Source organism: Gopherus evgoodei, chromosome 1 (genome assembly GCF_007399415.2).
Source record: "Gopherus evgoodei ecotype Sinaloan lineage chromosome 1, rGopEvg1_v1.p, whole genome shotgun sequence".
Lineage (NCBI taxonomy): Eukaryota > Metazoa > Chordata > Testudines > Testudinidae > Gopherus > Gopherus evgoodei.
Genome location: NC_044322.1, coordinates 24,764,924 through 24,787,322, shown reverse-complemented (window position 1 = coordinate 24,787,322; position 22,399 = coordinate 24,764,924). Strand labels below are relative to the sequence as shown.

The 22,399-nt window shown below is 50.8% G+C and overlaps 1 protein-coding gene across 1 annotated transcript in view; it reads left to right on the top strand.

The window, feature by feature from the left end:
• The window catches only part of MAML2 (mastermind like transcriptional coactivator 2), a 304,115-nt gene that overhangs the window by 257,391 nt on the left and 24,325 nt on the right, over positions 1 to 22,399 (top strand). Inside the window, exon 3 of the mRNA XM_030560013.1 lies at positions 18,222 to 18,428. Within this exon, the coding sequence (XP_030415873.1) occupies positions 18,222 to 18,428 (207 nt within the window). The remainder of the gene's footprint in view (positions 1 to 18,221; positions 18,429 to 22,399) is intronic.

Genomic DNA, 22,399 nt, shown 5'->3' with positions numbered 1-22,399 from the left:
GAACTAGAACCCCATTATGTCACAAATACCAACTCTCCTTGATTAGGAGGCAAAGTCTCCAAGGGAGCTGTGGTTTAGCAAACGTTATTTTCATTCTCTCCCACTGAAAATAATATTCACCAACTCCACCGCCCTTTTGGGGATGAGGGGAAGCTAAAGTTTTGGGTCCATTTTTCCAACCAAATTTCCATAAAATGCCTTTGAATTATGTGTTCAGAAATGAAAACTTGCAGAGGTATTTCAGGGGTCTGGACAAGCTGACAGGGAGAGAAATCTGTGGGGGAAGCTCAGAATGTCAACTTTTGCTCTTTGCTTTGTGGTGTCTGTCTGTCTATCATCATGTTTCTGTAACCATTATTGCTGCAATATTGAAGCACGGATCAGGAACATTCCCTGCTTCCCTTTGTGATGCTGCCTATAAAAATAATGCTTTCCATTACTATGCAGCCTTTCCTCTCACCTCACAAGCTCACCACAGGACTCACTAAGAGGGGTGTGGAAGAGAGGTGCCAAGGGGTTGGAGTTTTGGGTGTTGCTCTCAAATAATTGCCATGGGCCCAGCCAAGAGTAGTGTTTGATTCTGGGGGAGCCATGGTCAGCTGTCCTCAATCCGCAGTGATGGCTCCAGTCACTACAGGGTCTCTGGGGAAGGCTCTATAAGGGGCAAAAATAGAAAATAGAAACAATAATATTTAGTACCTAACCATATATGCTGGTTTACCTCCAATGGGAGAGGCAGGTGCTCAACACCACTGAAAATCAGGGCACTTATTAAGGTACCTAACATTAGGCACCTGAGTTTGAAAAGGCTGGCCTAAGTGTCTTGCCCAAAGTTGCACAGAAGCATATGACAGTCTTTTATCTCAGTGGAGTTATACAGATTTATACCTGGCCTCTAGAGGGCTACAGTTTACTTTGCAGGACTCCATGAGCTGCATTTTTCCCATTGGCCAACTCTGCCTGGCCATATCAAGTTGAGAACATCAGTCCTATGATTCTATAATTTACAGACACAATAAAAGCTACTTTGCACTGCTAGAGCAGTATGAAGGGGCCTTAGTGTAAATGAGACTCAAGCCCTTAATGTGTTTTTTTAGGTAAATAATTATAATTTTTTATAGATCTGTGTCATGCATACAAGGCACATTTAAAGCTGCTGCTACTGGATGAAGGTGCTAGGCTGAGATTTCTGTAAGGTAGGGGAATGTCCTATCATGTCCTATAAATGCATTTGACTCTCCAGTGTGGCATTAAGCCCAGCTTAGTGGTAGGTGGCAATACAGAGGTGCACTATCCCAATAGGTGCTCCTGATGCATTGTGCTTCAGACAAGCAAAGTGCCCCAGGGAGCCCCAAGTGTGATTGCAAGACAAGACTTGTAAGGTATTTCCACACTACAGGGACTGTACCGGCATAGCTGCAGTGCTGTGGCTATGCTGGCACAACCACCTAGTGTAGACACAGCCTACACCAATGGAAGGGGTTTTTCCTGTAGCACTACCACTGCTCTCAACCACTCCTTTCCTAGGTCAATGGAAGCATTCGTCCGTAGATACAGCTGCATCTGCACCAGGGGATAGGTCACCATAGCGACATCAGTCAGGAGTGTGGATTTTTCATTCCCCTGTCCAATGTAGCTATGTCAACCTATATTTTAAATATAGACCAGGCCAGAGCACCCTTTCTGACTCAGAACAGTGAGAACACATCACCAAAGAGGAAGGCAAAGAAAGAAGAATTCCAGGAAGAAGTGGGCTCCAAAAAGGCGATTTGAAGAAGGAGCGGAAGGGATCTTGATAGAATGCAAGTGGGAGATTGTAGCAGATGGGGACCAGGATGATATAAGGCATGGAGCCAAGATGAGTGTGAAAGAATGGTGAAGGGAGCAGCAAGATGAAAGGCTGGAAAGTGGCATTGTAAAATGTTTTGGGTCCTTGTGGTAGACGTGCTCAGTTACTGCATGCAGTATAAAAGCCTAAACAGAAGAGAACAGAATATTTTATATAGAATATTTCACTATTGTATTACACGGTAAACAGAAGCCCAAGGTATGTCAGACTGTAGGCACCTTTTACCAACATAAAACAAAGGGAAAATTCTTGTGATACTCAGGGCTCCAGATACCTAGGCAGCACAGTTATGAATATAGCCACAAACAGAACAAATAGAGAGGAGTACGTAAACAGTTTAATTACACAAGTAAAGGATGACTGCGTAACCCATCTGGGGTGGAATAAAGCTGACCCATGAGTCAGCTGTGCATGGGTCGGCCCCAATGAGAGAACAAAAATTGTTTTCTTCCATGTGTCAGTGTTTCCATTATTAACGCCTGTTTCAAGAATATGTAAGTTGGCCGTAGAAATCTGGTCAGAATTCCTTACTTCTCAGTATATGTTGTATCAGGCCAGGGTCACTTTTGGTGATTTTTAGCACATTTTCATAACAATGATTGAGCTGTCTTTGAGTTATAGGTGATATCACGTATTGTGATATCAACAAATAATGGTATTTAGAGCCTGCGGGTGGAGGTTGGATGTGCGGTGGGTAGAACTAAATTAAGATCTTCGTCTGGCATTTTTGTTGCATTTTACACCTCATGTACCCACAAGAAACAAAGGAAAGTCTGTTGTAACATTTATGTGTGTACGTTTGGAGCCAAATTTTCCCCCTCAATTTACTACTGCAACACCCAGACATAAACGGGGGTAGCAGCAGTAGAATGGAAAAGAAAATTGTTTTGATATGTTTTGATTTGCTGGTTACATAAATGTGTTTAAAATTCCTCTTGGTTTTCATGAACAAACCCTGGGAGTATTACTTGCTTAGAGTTATTATCTAATCTGTCCATCTCTTTGTCTGTCTATCTTAGTGTTTTATACTGCAGCCCATCACCAGAGTATCTGAGCCCCTTCCTCATAATAGCAATAGCCAAGTCTCTCATGTACTTCACAGTCTCTGGTTCTTTGCCCGTTGATTTGTTACAGATTTGTTTCTATTTATTTGCTCATTCATTGTGAGGGGAGGTTGTTTGGAGGAGAGGAGTGTCTGTGTTGTGAATGCCATTCTTGCTATAGTGGAAATGTGTCTTTGGAGGGGAAGGAGTTACAACCTGGCCCTATGCCCCTCTGTGTGATAGCAATCTGTTGCAAGTGGACCCAATAGCTGGATCCAACGTGCTTCGGAAGGAAACTGAGTCTGGGTAGAGTCTAGTCACTGTTTCTAGCTCTGGAACCACAGGGCAGACTTGTAGGCACAGACTTCTTGTTTGATGTCCTTCTTTGGGAGATGGGACTCCGCAGTCCAGTTGCCCCAGACTCCAAAACCAGTGATTCAGACCTCTGAGCCCCCCATGTCTTTTTCATGTGCTCTCTGAGTCCCACCTAGGCTGTGAGCTCTCTGGGCTTCTAGTTTAACCCCTTTGGGGACAACGCAACAGGGAATCATGAAACAAAGGCTTAGCATAGGAATTTCTTCACCACAGTCACTTTACTCTTCAAAGCACCTTCTCCTTGTCTGATCTCACCCCTCTGTGAGTCTGAGGTATGTTAACTGGTTTCAGAGGGGTAGCCATGTTAGTCTGTATCAGCAAAAACAATGAGGAGTCCTTGTGGCACCTTAGAGACTAAATAAATTTCTTAGGGCTTGTCTACATCAGAAAGTTGCAGCGCTGGTGAGGGAGTTACAGCGCTGCAACTTTGAAGGTGTACACATCTGCAGGGCATCACCAGCGCTGCAACTCCCTGTTTGCAGCGCTGGCCGTACTCCCGTTTTGTCTCGGGTGTAGAGGATCCAGCGCTGGTGATCCAGCGCTGGTAATCCAATGTAGACACTTACCAGCGCTTTTCTTGACCTCCGTGGAAGGAGGAAGCCTCTGGTAATCAAGCTGGTCTCACTTTCCCGGTTTGCTCTCTCGTTCCCGGAACCCCGAGCAAGCAGGTCTCCTTCCCTGCGGTTTGCAGGGTGGCTCCGGGAACGCGAGAGCAAACCGCGGCGAAGCTGGTCTCCTTTCCCGGTTTGCTCTCTCGTTCCCCGAACCCCGAGCAAGCAGGTCTCCTTCCCTGCGGTTTGCAGGGTGGCTCCGGGAACGCGAGAGCAAACCGCGGCGAAGCTGGTCTCCTTTCCCGGTTTGCTCTCTCGTTCCCGGAACCCCGAGCAAGCAGGTCTCCTTCCCTGCGGTTTGCAGGGTGGCTCCGGGAACGCGAGAGCAAACCGCGGCGAAGCTGGTCTCCTTCCCCGGCTTGCTCTCTCGTTCCCGGAACCCCGAGCAAGCAGGTCTCCTTCCCTGCGGTTTGCAGGGTGGCTCCGGGAACGCGAGAGCAAACCGCGGCGAAGCTGGTCTCCTTTCCCGGTTTGCTCTCTCGTTCCCCGAACCGCCGAGCAAGCGATTCTCCTTCCCTGCGGTTTGCAGGGTGGCTCCGGGAACGCGAGAGCAAACCGCGGCGAAGCTGGTCTCCTTCCCCGGCTTGCTCTCTCGTTCCCGGAATCCCGAGCAAGCAGGTCTCCTTCCCTGCGGTTTGCAGGGTGGCTCCGGGAACGCGAGAGCAAACCGCGGCGAAGCTGGTCTCCTTTCCCGGTTTGCTCTCTCGTTCCCGGAACCCCGAGCAAGCAGGTCTCCTTCCCTGCGGTTTGCAGGGTGGCTCCGGGAACGCGAGAGCAAACCGCGGCGAAGCTGGTCTCCTTTCCCGGTTTGCTCTCTCGTTCCCCGAACCGCCGAGCAAGCGGTTCTCCTTCCCTGCGGTTTGCACGGTGGCTCCGGGAACGCGAGAGCAAACCGCGGCGAAACTGGTCTCCTTCCCCGGCTTGCTCTCTCGTTCCCGGAACCCCGAGCAAGCAGGTCTCCTTCCCTGCGGTTTGCAGGGTGGCTCCGGGAACGCGAGAGCAAACCGCGGCGAAGCTGGTCTCCTTTCCCGGTTTGCTCTCTCGTTCCCGGAACCCCGAGCAAGCAGGTCTCCTTCCCTGCGGTTTGCAGGGTGGCTCCGGGAACGCGAGAGCAAACCGCGGCGAAGCTGGTCTCCTTTCTCGGTTTGCTCTCGCGTTCCCCGAACCGCCGAGCAAGCGGTTCTCCTTCCCTGCGGTTTGCAGGGTGGCTCCGGGAACGCGAGAGCAAACCGCGGCGAAGCTGGTCTCCTTTCCCGGTTTGCTCTCTCGTTCCCCGAACCACCGAGCAAGCGGTTCTTCTTCGAGTGATTGCTCACATCCATTCCAGTTAGGTGTGCGCGCCGCGCGTGCACGTTCGTCGGAAACTTTTTACCCTAGCAACTCCAGTGGGCCGGCAGGTCGCCCCCTGGAGTGGCGCCGCCATGGCGCCCAATATATATCCCTGCCGGCCCGCCCGCTCCTCAGTTCCTTCTTACCGCCGTGTCGGTCGTTGGAACTGTGGAGCGCGGCATAGCTGTCCTCCACGTCCCTAGCTCTCCTAGTTATCTATCGTTATCTATCATTATAGTTGTTAATTAGTTTGTTAAGTTGATAGTTAAGTTAATTAGTTGTAAAGTACTTCTTCGCCGGGGGCTTAGCCCTTCCCGGCACCCGGCACCGGGCTCATGCCTGGTTCGCCGGGCTTCAAGCAGTGTGCGGCCTGCAAGAAGCCCATGCCTACCAGCGATCCCCACGAAGCGTGCCTGAAGTGCCTCGGGGAATCGCACAGATCCGACAAGTGCCGCATCTGTAAGGCCTTTAAGCCGAGGACAAAGAAGGAGAGGGATCAAAGGCTCCGAACTCTCCTAATGGAGGCGGCACTTGACCCGACGACTTCGCAGGCCGTGGTATCGGCACCGGCACCGGATCGCTCCGGCACCGAGAAGACTCCTCGGCACCGACCCTCTCCGGCACTGGAGCCAGAGCCAAGGCCGTCGAAGTCTAATATTCCGGCCAGGCAGACCCGGCTAGAGCGCCCGGCCTCGACATCGGCCGCGGCGCCGCCAGCACCGTCAGCACCGTTGACTCCGGGCCCGGCGGGTCCGTTGAGTCCGGTGCCGCCGAGCTCCCCCATGAGATCTGGGGTTGAGATAGTGGTCCCGTCCACACCGGAGACCTTCGCCTCGGCTCGGGACCTTATTGCCCTGACTGAGCCTACTCGGCTGCCACCCCCGGTACCTCCGGTGCGGGTCGTGTCCAGAGGCAAGCCCATGATGTCGGCACCGCCCAGAGACAGTCGTTCCCGATCCAGGTCCCGACGTCTTGGGCGCTCCAGATCCCGACGCCGCTCGCAGTCCCGGCACCGCTCCCCTCAGCGGTACCGGTCGCACTCGCGGCACCGGTCGGCATCGAGACGGTCGCGGTCAGGCTCCAGTCGACACCGGCACCGCGACTCCAGGAGCAGGTCCCGACGCTACTCGCCGCACCGGTCGACCTCCCGCACCGAGCTGGTGGCAGGTCCCGGTCCCGGTCTCGCTCGACCTCCCGGCACCGAGCTGGTGGCAGGTTCCGGTCGACCTCCCGGCACCGAGCTGGTAGCAGGTCCCGGCACCGAAGCGGCGCCCGGCACCGAAGCGGCGCCCGGCACCGATCAGGATCACGGCACCGTGACAGATCCCGGTCCCGGTCCCGATCCCGGCACCGATATGACTCCCGGCACCGGTCCCCGGCACCGAGACGATCCTCCGTGCCGGCCCGCGCAGACCCGTACCATCCAGGGTCGGCCCCACCGTGGCCCTCGAGACAGCCGTCCGTATCCTCCCAGACGGACAGCGGCTGTGCGCTGGGCACCGACCGGCAGGCGGCGCTGTTTGGTGATCCGCCGCTGCAGGACCAAGGCCCACAACAGTGGGGATTCTGGACACCCTGGGCGTACCATCAGGCCCAGGGCCCCCAGCAGCTCCCTGCTAGGCCGGCGACTGCGGAGCGTAGGGCCCCGGAAGCCTCGTTGTCTCGCCCCCCTCCCTCCCCGGAGGGGGAGGAAGGGTCCAAGCAGCAGGACTCCGCTGTGGCTCCGGAGGCAGAGGCGAGGGCTGAGGAAGACCCTCAGTTAGACACTCTCGTGCCGGGGGTCTCATCATCCTCCTCCCCGGATGAGGCGGTGGCGGGTACCTCCTCCAACAGTCCCCCCCCGCTGGATCTCAGGGCTCACCAAGACCTCCTCAGGCGATTGGCTCAAAATCTGAGTCTGCAGGCGGAGGAGGTCTCGGAGATAGAGGATCCAATTGTAACCATCATCTCTTCTGATGCTCCCACCAGGGTCGCCCTGCCCTTTATACGAACCAACCAGGCCAACGCCAACACCATCTGGCAGTCTCCGGCCTCCATCCCTCCGACAGCAAAAGGCGTCGAGAGGAAGTACATGGCCCCTTCTAGGGGATACGAATATCTCCATGTACACCCGACTCCGTGTTCACTGGTGGTTCAATCAGTGAACGATAGGGAGCGTCATGGCCAGGAGGCTCCAGCCCCCAAATCAAGAGAGGCCAGGCGGATGGACCTCCTTGGCCGTAAGGTGTATTCGGCTGGGGCGCTGCAGCTCAGGGTCTCCAACCAGCAGGCCCTGCTGAGCAGATATGCCTTTGATTCCTGGGTGGCAGTGGACAAATTTAAGGAGCTGCTGCCACAGGATGCTCGCCAAGAGTTTACGGCCATCTTGGACGAAGGCAAGAAGGTCGCACGCACGGCCTTGCAAGCCTCCTTGGACGCTGCGGACTCGGCTGCCCGTACCCTTGCGTCAGGAGTTACGATGCGTCGCATCTCCTGGCTGCAGGTTTCCGGCCTTCCGCTGGAGCTCCAGCATACTATACAGGACCTTCCTTTCGAAGGCCAGGGCCTGTTTTCTGACAAAACAGACCCCAGACTCAAGAGTCTAAAAGATAACCGAGTCGTTATGCGGTCCCTCGGGATGCACACTCCCGTGACGCAGCGTAGACCCTTCCGGCCGCAACAACAACAACAACAACAACGCAGGCCGTTTTCCCAGTTCCGCCAGCGGCAGGACCTTTACAGGCGCCGCGGCAGGAACGGGAGGCGCAGGCAGTCGGGGAACCAAGGGGGGCAGAACCAAGGCTCCTCAAAACCCCCGCCTGGTCCTAAGCCTTCATTTTGAAGGTGCGCTCGAGGGCGCAGTAACAGTTTCCCCTATGGATCCTTCCCCCCCGTTTTCCAACCGCCTTTCGTTTTTCCTCCCGGCGTGGTCCCAAATAACATCGGACCGCTGGGTCTTAAGCGTGGTGCAGACGGGATACCGCCTGCAGTTTGTTTCGTTTCCTCCTTCCCGCCCTCCTTCCTCGTCCCTCTTCAGGGACCCCTCTCACGAGCAATTCCTTCGGCAGGAGGTGCAGACGCTCCTCAGCAAAGGAGCTATAGAGGCGGTTCCGGAAAACGAGAAAGGCAAGGGGTTTTATTCCCGCTACTTTCTGATCCCCAAGGCCAAGGGGGGCCTCAGGCCTATCCTCGACCTGCGAGAGCTCAACAAATACCTCGTGAAGTTGAAGTTCCGCATGGTATCCCTGGGGACCATTATTCCATCCCTGGATCCGGGAGACTGGTACGCCGCCCTCGACATGCAGGACGCGTATTTCCACATTGCCATTTGGCCGCGCCACAGACGCTTTCTCCGCTTCGTTGTGGGGGCTCTTCATTATCAATTTGCAGTCCTCCCGTTCGGCCTGTCCACGGCCCCGAGGGTGTTTACAAAATGCATGGCAGTTGTCGTGGCGCATCTTCGGCGCAACCGTGTCCACGTGTTCCCTTATCTGGACGATTGGTTGATTCGGGGCACGTCGGAACATCAGGTGAACAGCCATGTCCGCGTGATCACCGGCATGTTTGCGAGTCTGGGCCTCTTGATAAACACAGACAAGTCCACCCTGAGGCCCACTCAGAAGGTGGAATTTATCGGGGCCGTCCTGGACGCCACTGTGGGCAGGGCCTCGCTGCCTCTGCAGCGGTTCCAGACCATGGCGGCGATCGTTCAACGCTTGCGGTCAGCCCCGTTGACGTCAGTGAGGACATGTCTAACCCTGTTAGGCCACATGGTGGCGTGCACCTTTGTGACCGACTACGCTCGGCTCCGCATGAGGCCTCTCCAGCTGTGGCTTATCAGTCATTACAGGCCGGCAAGGCAACCGTTAGACATGTTAATCACAATCCCCCAGAAGGTCTTAGATTCCCTCGGCTGGTGGTTGGACCAGTCTGTATTGTGTGCGGGTCTTCCCTTTCACCCGTCTCAGCCCTCGGTATCCCTGACAACGGATGCCTCAGATCTAGGCTGGGGGGCCCACCTAGGGACCCTGCGGACGCAGGGCCTGTGGTCCCAGGAGGAGGTGGGGCTACACATCAACATGAGGGAGTTGAGAGCGGTCCGCCTTGCTTGCCAAACGTTTTGTCATCAACTTCAGGGTCGTTGTGTAGCCGTGTTCACGGACAACACGACGACCATGTCTTATATCAACAAACAGGGCGGCACCAGGTCCTCCTCCCTGTGCCTCGAGGCGATACGACTCTGGGACTTTTGCGTAGCCCACTCCATTCACCTCAGGGCTTCCTTCCTTCCCGGAGTACAGAACACGCTGGCGGATCGATTGAGCAGATCCTTCCTGTCACACGAGTGGTCCCTTCGCCCGGACGTCGCTCTTTCCATTTTCCGGAGGTGGGGTTATCCCCGGGTGGACCTCTTTGCGTCCAAGGGGAACAGGAAGTGCCAAGCGTTCTGCTCCTTTCAGGGCAGGGAGCCGGGGTCGATAGCGGATGCCTTCCTCATCCAGTGGTCGACCCACCTGTACTATGCGTTTCCTCCGTTCCCTCTGGTTCACAAGGTCCTCCTGAAGGTGCGCAGAGACAGGGCTCGTGTGATCATGGTGGCCCCGGCATGGCCCAGACAGCACTGGTACACCATGCTGCTGGACTTGGCCGTAGCCGACCCAGTTCCCCTGCCCCTTCATCCGGACCTGATTACCCAGGACCACGGGTCTCTCTGTCACCCAGACCTGCAGTCGCTGCATCTAGCGGCGTGGCTCCTGCGTGGCTAACTGGTTCCGAGCTGCGCTGCTCCACGCCTGTGAGAGAGGTGCTCTTGAGCAGCAGGAAACCGTCCACAAGAGCCACATATTCGGCGAAATGGAAACGCTTCTCTTGTTGGTGCGTAGAGAGAAATCTCCGCCCTATGGAAGTTTCGGTAACTGAAATCTTAGACTATGTTTGGTCCCTCAAAGAGCAAGGTCTGGCCTTATCGTCGTTGCGAGTCCATCTAGCAGCTATCTCCACCTTTCACCCGGGTGCGGACGGTCGCTCCGTTTTTTCTCACCCGACGGTGTCGAGATTCCTTAAAGGGCTGGAACGGTTATTCCCTAACGTCCGTCCCCCTGCTCCAACCTGGGATCTTAACCTGGTGTTGTCCCGGCTCATGGGGCCCCCCTTTGAGCCGTTAGCTACTTGCTCCCTGCTTTACCTCTCTTGGAAGGCTGCCTTTCTAGTAGCTATCACCTCAGCTAGACGGGTGTCGGAACTCCGAGCCCTTGTGGTAGACCCCCCATACACGGTCTTCCACAAAGACAAGGTGCAGCTTAGACCACACCCTGCCTTTCTACCCAAGGTGGTCTCAGCCTTCCACGTCAACCAAGAGATTTTCCTCCCGGTTTTTTTCCCAAAACCTCACTCCTCAGGCAGGGAGCAGCAGCTCCACTCGCTGGATGTCCGTAGAGCTCTCGCGTTCTACATAGAGAGGACCAAACCCTTCCGCAAATCCCCCCAGCTTTTCGTGGCGGTAGCGGACCGTATGAAAGGGCTTCCTATCTCCTCCCAGAGGTTATCCTCGTGGGTTACGTCCTGTATCAGGACCTGTTATGACTTGGCCCATGTCCCTACGGGCCGTGTGACTGCGCATTCTACCAGGGCGCAGGCGTCGTCGCTGGCTTTCCTTGCCCGTGTGCCCATCCAGGAAATCTGTCGGGCAGCGACCTGGTCATCGGTCCACACCTTTGCTTCCCACTACGCCCTGGTACAGCAGTCGAGAGAGGATGCGGCCTTCGGAACTGCAGTGCTCCATGCCGCGACTTCTCACTCCGACCCCACCGCCTAGGTATGGCTTGGGAGTCACCTAACTGGAATGGATGTGAGCAATCACTCGAAGAAGAAAAGACGGTTACTCACCTTTGTAACTGTTGTTCTTCGAGATGTGTTGCTCACATCCATTCCACACCCGCCCTCCTTCCCCACTGTCGGAGTAGCCGGCAAGAAGGAACTGAGGAGCGGGCGGGCCGGCAGGGATATATATTGGGCGCCATGGCGGCGCCACTCCAGGGGGCGACCTGCCGGCCCACTGGAGTTGCTAGGGTAAAAAGTTTCCGACGAACGTGCACGCGCGGCGCGCACACCTAACTGGAATGGATGTGAGCAACACATCTCGAAGAACAACAGTTACAAAGGTGAGTATCCGTCTTTTCTCCTTCCCTGCGGTTTGCAGGGTGGCTCCGGGAACGCGAGAGCAAACCGCGGTAAGCTGGTCTCCTTCCCCGGCTTACTCTCTCGTTCCCGGAACCCCGAGCAAGCAGGTCTCCTTCCCTGCGGTTTGCAGGATGGCTCCGGGAACGCGAGAGCAAACCGCGGCGAAGCTGGTCTCCTTTCCCGGTTTGCTCTCTCGTTCACCGAACCGCCGAGCAAGCGGTTCTCCTTCCCTGCGGTTTGCAGGGTGGCTCCGGGAACGCGAGAGCAAACCGCGGCGAAGCTGGTCTCCTTCCCCGGCTTGCTCTCTCGTTCCCGGAATCCCGAGCAAGCAGGTCTCCTTCCCTGCGGTTTGCAGGGTGGCTCCGGGAACGCGAGAGCAAACCGCGGCGAAGCTGGTCTCCTTTCCCGGTTTGCTCTCTCGTTCCCCGAACCGCCGAGCAAGCGGTTCTCCTTCCCTGCGGTTTGCAGGGTGGCTCCGGGAACGCGAGAGCAAACCGCGGCGAAGCTGGTCTCCTTTCCCGGTTTGCTCTCTCGTTCCCCGAACCGCCGAGCAAGCGGTTCTCCTTCCCTGGTGTTTGCAGGGTGGCTCCGGGAACGCGAGAGCAAACCGCGGCGAAGCTGGTCTCCTTTCCCGGTTTGCTCTCTCGTTCCCGGAACCCCGAGCAAGCAGGTCTCCTTCCCTGCGGTTTGCAGGGTGGCTCCGGGAACGCGAGAATAAACCGCGGCGAATCTGGTCTCCTTCCCCGGCTTGCTCTCTCGTTCCCGGAATCCCGAGCAAGCAGGTCTCCTTCCCTGCGGTTTGCAGGGTGGCTCCGGGAACGCGAGAGCAAACCGCGGCGAAGCTGGTCTCCTTTCCCGGTTTGCTCTCTCGTTCCCCGAACCGCCGAGCAAGCGGTTCTCCTTCCCTGCGGTTTGCAGGGTGGCTCCGGGAACGCGAGAGCAAACCACGGCGAAGCTGGTCTCCTTCCCCGGCTTGCTCTCTCGTTCCCGGAACCCCGAGCAAGCAGGTCTCCTTCCCTGCGGTTTGCAGGGTGGCTCCGGGAACGCGAGAGCAAACCGCGGCAAAGCTGGTCTCCTTTCCCGGTTTGCTCTCTCGTTCCCGGAACCCCGAGCAAGCAGGTCTCCTTCCCTGCGGTTTGCAGGGTGGCTCCGGGAACGCGAGAGCAAACCGCGGCGAAGCTGGTCTCCTTTCCCGGTTTGCTCTCGCGTTCCCGGAACCCCCCTTGAAGCCGCCCAACAGCGCTGCAGTGTGGCCACATCTAACACCACTTGCAGCGCTGGTTGCTGTAAGTGTGGCCACTCTGCAGCGCTGGCCCTATACAGCTGTACTAATACAGCTGTAACAACCAGTGCTGCCAAATTTTAGATGTAGACATGGCCCCAGTCTCTAAGGTGCCACAAGGAGTCCTCATTGTTGGTTTTTTAGGCTTGTTAGTATTTCAGGCTTAGCAAAGTCTGTCTTGTCCTCTTGTTCCTGCAAACCTTTTAGTTTTGTGGTGATGGATGCTCCCCCTGACCAGAGCAGCACCCCAGTTTAAATATAATCTCCTTTAGCAATATGTTCTGCTGGAAAGCTCGTCCCTTTTTCTTTCAGGTCCCTGAGTAGAAGGTGCATTATTCCAGGAGGGGGATGGGCCAGCAATTGATAGACCATCAAAGCTGATGGCCCTAGATTGCTTTCTTGATGGCTTCTCCATTATGATCCTTCAACAAGGTGTCAATCATCTTTCCCCAGCAAGGTGGCTATGTGGAATGCAATTCCATAGGCTTGCTTTGTGAAAGGTTAGATATATTCAGCACATGATACAAGATTAAGGTGACCATATGTCCTATTTTGGCCAGGACAGTCCCCTTTTTTAAGCCCTGTCCCAGACCGCCTGACTTCTTTTGACAAAACTGGGCATTTGGTCCTGTTTTGCCCTTGGGGACAAGGAGGAACATTCGATATTAGTCTATGAGTCTATGAGATAGGGCAAGCAGCGATGCTGGGCAGCGGGGCTCGAGTGGTCGGCCCCAGCCCCAGGTGGCAGGACTTGGGTGGGTGGCAGTGCCAGGGGGCTTGGGCCAGACTTTTGGGAGTGAGAGGTTTTGAGTCAGCCCCATGCGCGGTAGGGGCTCAGGTGAGCAATAACACCAGGTGGCTCAGGTGAGCCCCGTGCAGGAGGAGTAGGAGCACGGATTCCTGTTTTCACTTGGGGAAATATGGTCACCCTATATAAGATGGAGGTCCTAATAGAAAACAGAATTTACCATTTGATAATGACACATCCTGTTCTGTCACAGAAGGTTTGGCAGCATTTCCTAAAAGTCTGTCTGACTTTGGATTTGCCTCATTTCCTCAGGAAGATCCTTCCACAGGCCAATCCCATCGAACATCAATTTCATCCTTCATTCTGGAAGATGAAATGATTTAATGTTGCCCAGTATACTTGGTGTCTAGTTAAAAAGGAAAGACAATTCCAATAAAATATTTGATATTATTAAATATAAAACATATTGGGCCAAATTCTACTCTCAACTACAGCAGTATAACTCCACCCAGGCCAGAATTTCTCACTGTATATATATATTTTAAAAAACCGTATCTTGTTAGACAAAATCTGATCTCACTTGCACCTGTTTTACTGTGGTGCAGCTCTATGGACTCTTGATTTATATTGGTGGAAGTGAGAGGAGAATCAGGCCCAATAGCACCAGTTCTTTAAGGGTCAGTCTGCAGCACAACTAATCCTCTGCATCAAGTATGATTTATTAGGCAATTGCTCACCTCACATCGCCTCCTCTGGAATACCAGGAAGTCGGACAAATAACACATTATAGATTCATAGGCTAACACTCTTGTTTCTTGGACAGCAAAAAAAAATAAAATAGCTCAAATTTCATGATTTACACTGCTCTTGCAGTGTTTTTTTCCCAAATGGCTATTTTTTGTGCCAACTGCTATTCTAAATATGATTATTAAAAATCATGTATTAGGTATCGAGAAGTGAAACTGTCCAGCTTATCTGAAAATAAAACCCACAGTTACCTGGGCAATGGGGCGATAAATCTACATATATTACCATGAATTTCAAAAGCATACACTGGGGAAGTCTTCATTTTCTGTGCAATGAGAAAACAGATGAATCCTATTAATGGATGTAACATGTGGGATGGGTTTAAGCTAAAGTGTAGTTTGAATGTGGATGTCAAAGCCAATTTATTGTAACATATTTTTCCTTTCAAAATATTTTAAGAAGTACAAAAACTTGCACAACATCTTGGCAAGCCGGTCTGTGGAAAGGAATACTTTCTGTCTCACAGCTAACATAAGGGCTCAAGAATGTGGCAGTGTCTGAGCAATTCTGGATTATTTCTTGAATTGAAAAGAATGTGTGCAAGACAGAATTGTGTAAAAGTCCATTACATTTTCAGAGGTGCAATTGTAATACTGCCCTGGGGGCTGCAGGTGGCTCCAAAAGAAAGTTATAGGTTTTATGTCATATTTAGATTGTTAAACACTTTACTTATATGGCCCTGTCTGAATGCCGCAGAATTATTTTAAATTCGAAGTAGCAATAGCCATCAACAGAGATCACATCAGCCACACTATCAGAGGCTCGTTCACCTGCACATCTACCAATGTGGTATATGCCATCATGTGCCAGCAATGTCCCTCTGCCATGTACATTGGCCAAACCGGACAGTGTCTACGTAAAAGAATAAATGGACATAAATCAGACATCAAAAATTATAACATTCAAAAACCAGTTGGAGAACACTTCAATCTCCCTGGCCACTCGATTACAGACCTAAAAGTCACAATGTTATGATAAAAAAACTTAAAAACCAGACTCCAATGAGACTGCTGAACTGGAATTAATTTGCAAAATGAACACCATTAAATTAGGCTTCAATAAAGACTGGGAGTGGATGGGTCATTACACAAAGTAAAACTATTTCCCTATGTTTATTGCCCCCCCACACTGTTCCTCACAACTTCTTGTCAACTGCTCCAAATGGACCATTTTGATTACCACTAGAAAAAGTTTTTTCTCTCCTGCTGATAATAGCTCACCGTAACTGATCACTATCATTAGAGTGTGTATGGTAACACCCATTGTTTCATGTTCTCTGTGTATGTATATATCTTCCTACTGTATTTTCCACTGCATGCATCTGATGAAGTGGGCTGTAGCCCATGAAAGCTTATGCTCAAATACATTTGTTAGTCTCTAAGGTGCCACAAGTACTTTTGTTCTTTTTGCATCAACAGAGAGACAAAGTGGGTGAGGCAAGATCTGTTGTTGGACCAACTGTTGTTGGTGAGAGAGACAAGCTTTCAGGATCCACAAAGACCTGAAGAAGAGCTCTGTGGAGCATGAAAGCTTTCCTCTTTCCCCACCAGAAGTTGGTCCAGTGAAAGGCATTATATCACTCTCCCATATCCTGGGATCAACATGGCTATAACAATACTGCGAACAGTGGCCAGCAATGTATTTTTTCCTTCCCAGCTGGTAGGAGAAGTAATTGGATTAGTTTACAGTTTGTTTTTCATGTATGTTTTGGTTTTGTGAGTGTGTTTGTATGTGTATAGAACTTGTTGAGGGAAAGCAAAGTCACAGAAATAAACGTTGCATGTAGTTCTCAAGGTAGCCATTCCTGTCTCTTGTGATAGTGAGTTCTATAGTCTAGGATTGGTGCCTGTGAAAGTTCTGACTCTGGCACTCGTGAGTCTCTGTCATTGGTGAAATATAATTATCCCAGTGGAATGTAGCTGTCATGGAAGATCATAGTCATGGAGGGAGAGGTGGTCTCTCAAGTCGCTAGAAGAATCCAGTGAACAGAATCCTGGAGTTAGACTCTAATCACTGGAGAAGCCCATGCAGACAGTGGAGCACCAGGGTGATGTGTTCTTGGACACCTATGGTGTGGAGCAGACAGTCTGCTGCATATTGTTATCAGCTCGAGCTTTTTCAGATTGGGTGGCTTCGTTTCTATGAGTTGTAATGATTGAGCCTAAAGTCAGGAAAATGGTGTCCCCATAATTTTAGCTAACTCCCCAGTAGCGCCTGTCTGAGCTATAGTTGTGCAACTTTGTGCATGTGACATTGAAGTGCGCCAGGTTTTTGTGTGATAATACAGGGACAGAGGTAGCTCTTTTTCTATATTTATGGAAGGGTGGAGGTCTGTCTACTGGTGAAATGACTCAACAGAAAGCACCTTGCTGTCAGCAAAACCTTTTTTTCTGTCTAGTTTGTAACAAGAAAGTAAACAGAACACATATAGTTGAAAGAGGAGGAGCAGGGGGTGGAGTCTCAGGGGAAGAGGAGGGGCCAGGGCAGGGCCATGGAGAGGGTGGGGCTCCTGCTTTTGCCTTTTGAAAAGATGTTCACCCTGCTCTTCTTCTCCGCACCCCAGTGTGGCCTTGTGTGGAAAACTACAGAGAGGAGCCAGCCGGTTGGGCCAGAAGCAGCCAAAGCAGGGACCACTGGACATTCAGAGAACTTCAGCAGTGTTGATTGGACTTGCTCGGCTTTGTGCTGATTGGCCATTTGCTCCAACCCTCCTCCCCCTCTCTCATCGTCTCTTCACCTCAGGTTCACTCCACACCTCCTTTACCTTCTGACCCCTTTTCCTCCCTCTCGTCTCCTTTCTTCCCATTTAGAGAATCCCCTCTTAACTCACCCCTCCCCACCAAAAAAAAATTCATGGAACGACCATGCCGTTTGCTGCCATCACATTGTTCCCTCTGCTCGTGTATTAGACCCCTCTCCCCACCCTGAGTCTGTCTTGTCCCATTAGATTGTAAACACTTTCTCTTTGTCGGCCCTTAGGCTGGAAGCAGATTAAGGTTTTGTGGGGTCCTGGGCCAGAGCAAGTGGGGACCCCTCTCCATTCTGCCCCTTCTGCCTGCAGCCCCACCCCATTCTGCTCCTTTCCTCTGTGGCCCTGCCAGGTCCGCAGCGAGCAGTGAGAGCTCCCCCAGCCCTGAGGCTGTGGCAGGAAGCCAGAGCTCCACCAGGGAGTCCGGAGGCTTCCCCTGCTGCCCGACACTTCTGCTGGGGAGCAGGGTCGGGGCCTGGGGGCTTCCCCCACCTCGCCCTGCCCACCTGGTGGTTTTGCCAGGGAGCAGGGTCAGGGTACAGGGGCTTCTCCCACCCACCCAACGCTTCTGCTGCCCTGCAGCAGCTGTCTGCCGGGGCCAGGGCCCCTGAGCTCAGGCCCCATTCACTAATCCGCCACTGTCTTAGGCACTACTGGAAAAAACGCGATCAATAATAATAACTGGAGATAATTCTGCAGCACCAAAATTTCCTCTTTTCTTTCACCGAGATTGTTCCTGGAGGCACATGAAGGAGCCAATGAAAAGGCACCAGTCATAGCACTGTAAAGTGACTACTAACCACGTTCTTGTTTTCTAGAAAGGTTACAAATAGCTGTCACTTCTAATAGAAAGTCTCAATATAGTAGTTGTTGTTCCTAACCAGATCTTAGGTGTCAATAGATGCAGTGTCTGTTGCCATGTAATCATACGAATTGCCATGTGTTCTTATGGGAGTTCCCTGTAAAAGTCCCAGGAAAGCTCAGTTACTTCCTTTGAGGTTCCATAAACTTCTGTTAAAATGTCAAGGTTTCCCACTGAAACCACATGGTAGGTTTTCAAAGCTTTCCATACAGCATTAGAGTTACTTCCTTGGCTTGATTCTTTGTATGAGCCTTTGTTATCAGTCTCTTGTCCTGCAGTTTAAAGAGCAGGGGCCTACACTTGATCTTTAATAATTTAAGTGGTAAAAAGAGTCATTGCCTCTTCTTGATCATTTTTAATTTTATTTTATTCATTTTATCATTCATAAGATGTTTCTTCGTTTTCAGGATCAACACTCTGTGATAGGTCAAGGTACAGGCCCCAGTCCAAGTTCCAGTACCTGCTCGAATCCAAACACTGGAAGTGGTTACATGAACTCATCCCAGCAATCAACGTTGAATCAGCAACTGATGGAAAAGAAACAGGCGTTGCAGAGGCAGATGATGGAGCAAAAGCAGCAGCTCCTTCTACAGCAGCAGATGTTGGCAGAAACAGTAAATTTTCTAATTCTTATTTTATGTCTAATACATTTTCATCGGATTCATAGAAATGAGAGATGGAAAAGATAGGTTAGGTCACTTTGTCCATCCACTGAACATTCACGGTTGTTCCCTATAGAATATTCTTGATGGCTCTGTTCAGCCTATTTTAAATTATTCAAGCACTGAAGCTTCCACTACTTCCTTTCGGAAACTATTCCACAGTCTAATTCTTTTCACCATTAGGAGATTTTTCCTGATATTGAGTCTAAATTTCCCTTAGCTCAGTTTCATTTTAATACTCCAGATTATGGCCCCAATCCAGCAAAGCACATGCTTAATTTTAAGCACATGAGTGGCCCCCGTGGACCTGATTCTCATTTATATGAAGCCACTGTGGCCACTCTGGCTATATAGAAAGGCTAAAGTGATGTAAATTATGTTTACACCCACTTTAAGGCTTCTTTACATGGGCAGTGTTGTAAAGGGGAATCAGGAGCATTGACTTCAATGTCAGGTGCTTAAAGTTAAGCACTTGCTGAAGTGTTTTGCTGGATCATGGGTTGTATAAATCCCACTTCATATTGTTGACACACCTTTAGCTACTAGCAGCCAGTTCTTGTATTTCCCCGTCCATGTGAAGGAAGGCAGAGAGTTTCTCTTGGTGTAGCAGGATCCTCATGTTATGAGTTACAGGATGTGCACATGCTGCCTTATTTGTAGTTCTGAATCCTAAGGGCCCAATTCTTTGTTACCTTGTAGCTTGTGCAACCATTGACACTATTGTAAAGTAGATGTGAAATCATACCGGTTTGATTGGTAGCTCCTTATATCCACTTTGCACTGGTGTTGATTACTGTGCAAAGGGTGGAACAATGGACAATCAGGCCCTACGTGCATCTTGAGAAGTGCTAAAAGGAAAGTAAACAAAAGTTAAAGGGAAAATTAAAATAATAACTGCAGGGTGAATCCCTCTGTGGATCAGGTTGTGTTTGTTTTTGTTCTGCACTGTTGTACACACACAAGTGCACAGACATACACATAAAGCAATCTCAGTTGCAGTTTAAAGGAATTGCTCCAGACCAAGATTTTATGGGAGCTAAAAGGTTTCTGTTCTTCACAAGGGTTCAGGCTGGACGGTTCATTAAGATGAGCCTGATAAATCTTAATCAGACCACAGGTTCCAAAACTGAAATCTGGAAATGCCTGACTGAATACCACAACAAAGTGTTCAGAACCAGATTTCTCACAAGGTCTGTTTGTGTGAGATTTCAAGCAGAAGAGGTTGGAATAGTTCTGATTTCTGATCAGCTTCAGATAAACATCCAGAGCCTGATTCTTATTTACACCAAAGCTCCTTTTCACGTTCTGGCAAGAATCTTGAAAATAAATTGTAAGTTACATCTGCTTTAATGCCCCTGGACATTGCCAGAGTGGTGTACAGGAGCCTTTGTGTAAATGAGAAACCTCCCTCCCCTTCCCCACCCCAAAGTTTTTGGATATTTAGAACGTGTCTACAGAGTTAAGTCGACTTAAGTTATGTTGATGATCATAAGCTGCTTTAATTACATCGGTTGTGCACGTCCACACAATACTCCTTGTGTCGGTGGAGCACTTCCACATTTGGTGCTCTTGCATCGACAGAGAGAGAGCATTGCATCATAGGTAACTATCCCTCTATGGAACTCGCCACCCTGTGCCACTGGGAGATCTGGGAACAGATTACAATGCATCATGGGGGTATGTTCACTGTCCCATGATACAGTACTTTCTATCCCACCATTCCATGGGCTTCTGACTTTGTTTTGCGCCATATTTGAACAGCCCTTGTAAACTGTGTTCCTGCCATCTCTGCCTGAAAGCATGGATCCTGAACTGCTAACCAGTCTGGTGATGAGTGTTATGAACACAGTGCAGCTGGGCCTGCAGTATTTCATGAGCTGCAAAATAGAAGGTGAATCTGTGGTGCCTGCCCTGCTGTGTGCAATGGAAAGTAACCATTCAAGATTGCTGCTGGCATTCATGGAGCAGATGCATATGGTGGAGCATCAGTACTGGGCTTGGGAAACAAGCACTGAGTGCAGGATTACGTTGTGATGCATGTATAAGATAACAAGCAGTCGCTGCAGAATTTTTGGATATGCAGAGCCACCTTCCTGGAACTACGTGCAGAGCTGGCCCTTGCCTTATGGTGCAAGGACACCAGAATGACAGCTGCCCTCACAGTGGAAAAGTGAGTGGTGACTGAACACATTAACAGAAAGGGTTAGTTCTTCATGCTCTTGAAGGCACTGGTGAATCGCTCTGTTTCACTGACATCAAGGCAGGTTGATCAGGGAAGGTTCATGATACACGCATCTTTATGAATGCTGGGGTGTACAGAAAGCTGCATGCTAGGGCTTTCTTTCCAGACCAGAAGATTCCAATAGGGGATGTTTAAATGCCCAGAGTGATCCTGGGAGATCTCGCCTATCCCTTGCTCCCGTGTCTCATGAAGCCTTACACCAGAAGCCTAGACAACAGCAAGTAGCACTTCAACAACAGGCTCAGCTAGTGCCGAATGATTATTGAATATGCCTTTGGCAGATTAAAAGGTCATTGGCGCTGCGTTTTTGGCAGGTTAGACCTCATTGAGGACAATATTCTGATGGTTGTAGCAGCCTGCTGTTCTCTACATAACTTTTGCAAAGTGAAGGGGGAAAAGTTTCCCTGGAGGTGAAGTGGGTCTGCTGACTGCTGATTTTGAGCAGCCAGATACCCAAGCAATTAGAGAGGCTCAGCAGGGTGTGTCATAACCTATTCCCAGATTTGGACCTTAGCGTCCAAAATATGGGGGTTTGCATGAAAACCTCCAAGCTTAGTTACCAGCTTGGACCTGGTAAAGCTGCCACCACCCAAAAAATTAGAGTGTTTTGGGGCACTCTGGTCCCCCCAAAAACCTTCCCTGGGGACCCCAAGACCCAAATCCCTTGAGTCTCACAACAAAGGGAAATAAACCTTTTCCCTTCCCCCCTCCAGGTGTTCCTGGAGAGATATACAGAAGCAAGCTCCGTGAATCTAAACAGAGGGATTCCACCCTCTCTATTTCCAGTGCTGGAAACAGAAGTACTTCCCTCTTCACCCAGAGGGTATGCAAAGTCAGGCTAGTAAATCTAACACACACAGATTTCCCCCTGACTTCTTCCTCCCACCAATTCCCTGGTGAGCACAGACTCAATTCCCTGGAGTTCCCCACTAAAGAAAAACTCCAACAAGTCTTAAAAAGAAAGCTTTATATAAAAAGAAAGAAAAAGTACATAAAAATGGTCTCTCTGTATTAAGGTGACAAATACAGGGTCAATTGCTTAAAAGAAATATGAATAAACAGCCTTATTCAAAAAGAATACAATTCAAAACACTCCAGCAACTACACACATGTAAATACAAAAAAACATATAAATCCCTATCTGATCTTTTGTACTTACAACTGGGAAACAGGAGATTAGAAAGGCAGGAAACAGAGATCCTCTCGTAGCCAAGAGAGAGATAGGTACAAGACAAGAACAAAGGACTCACACACAACTTCCCTCCACCCAGATTTGAAAAAGTCTTGTTTCCTGATTGGTCCTCTGGTCAGGTGTTTCAGGTTACTTCTTTCCAGGTGAAAGAGACATTAACTCTTAGCTATCTGTTTATGACACGCCCCCCAAATTGCAGACAGTGGGGAAGCTCACTGGTGGCGATTTCCTCCTAGAACTTTAAAATAAACAGACTAATACAACACATGCACCTTTACATATACCACTAAGTATATAACTAACATTCTGGACTTTGTAAGCAACCTATAAAGCACCCTCCGACACTCCTTAGCCCTTGCTAAAGAGAACCTAAAGGATGCTCAGGAAGAGCAAAAGGCCTGGTATGACAGACATGCCAGAGAACGTTCCTTCAAGGTAGGAGACCAGGTCATGGTCTTGAAGGCGCAACAGGCTTATAAGATGGAAGCA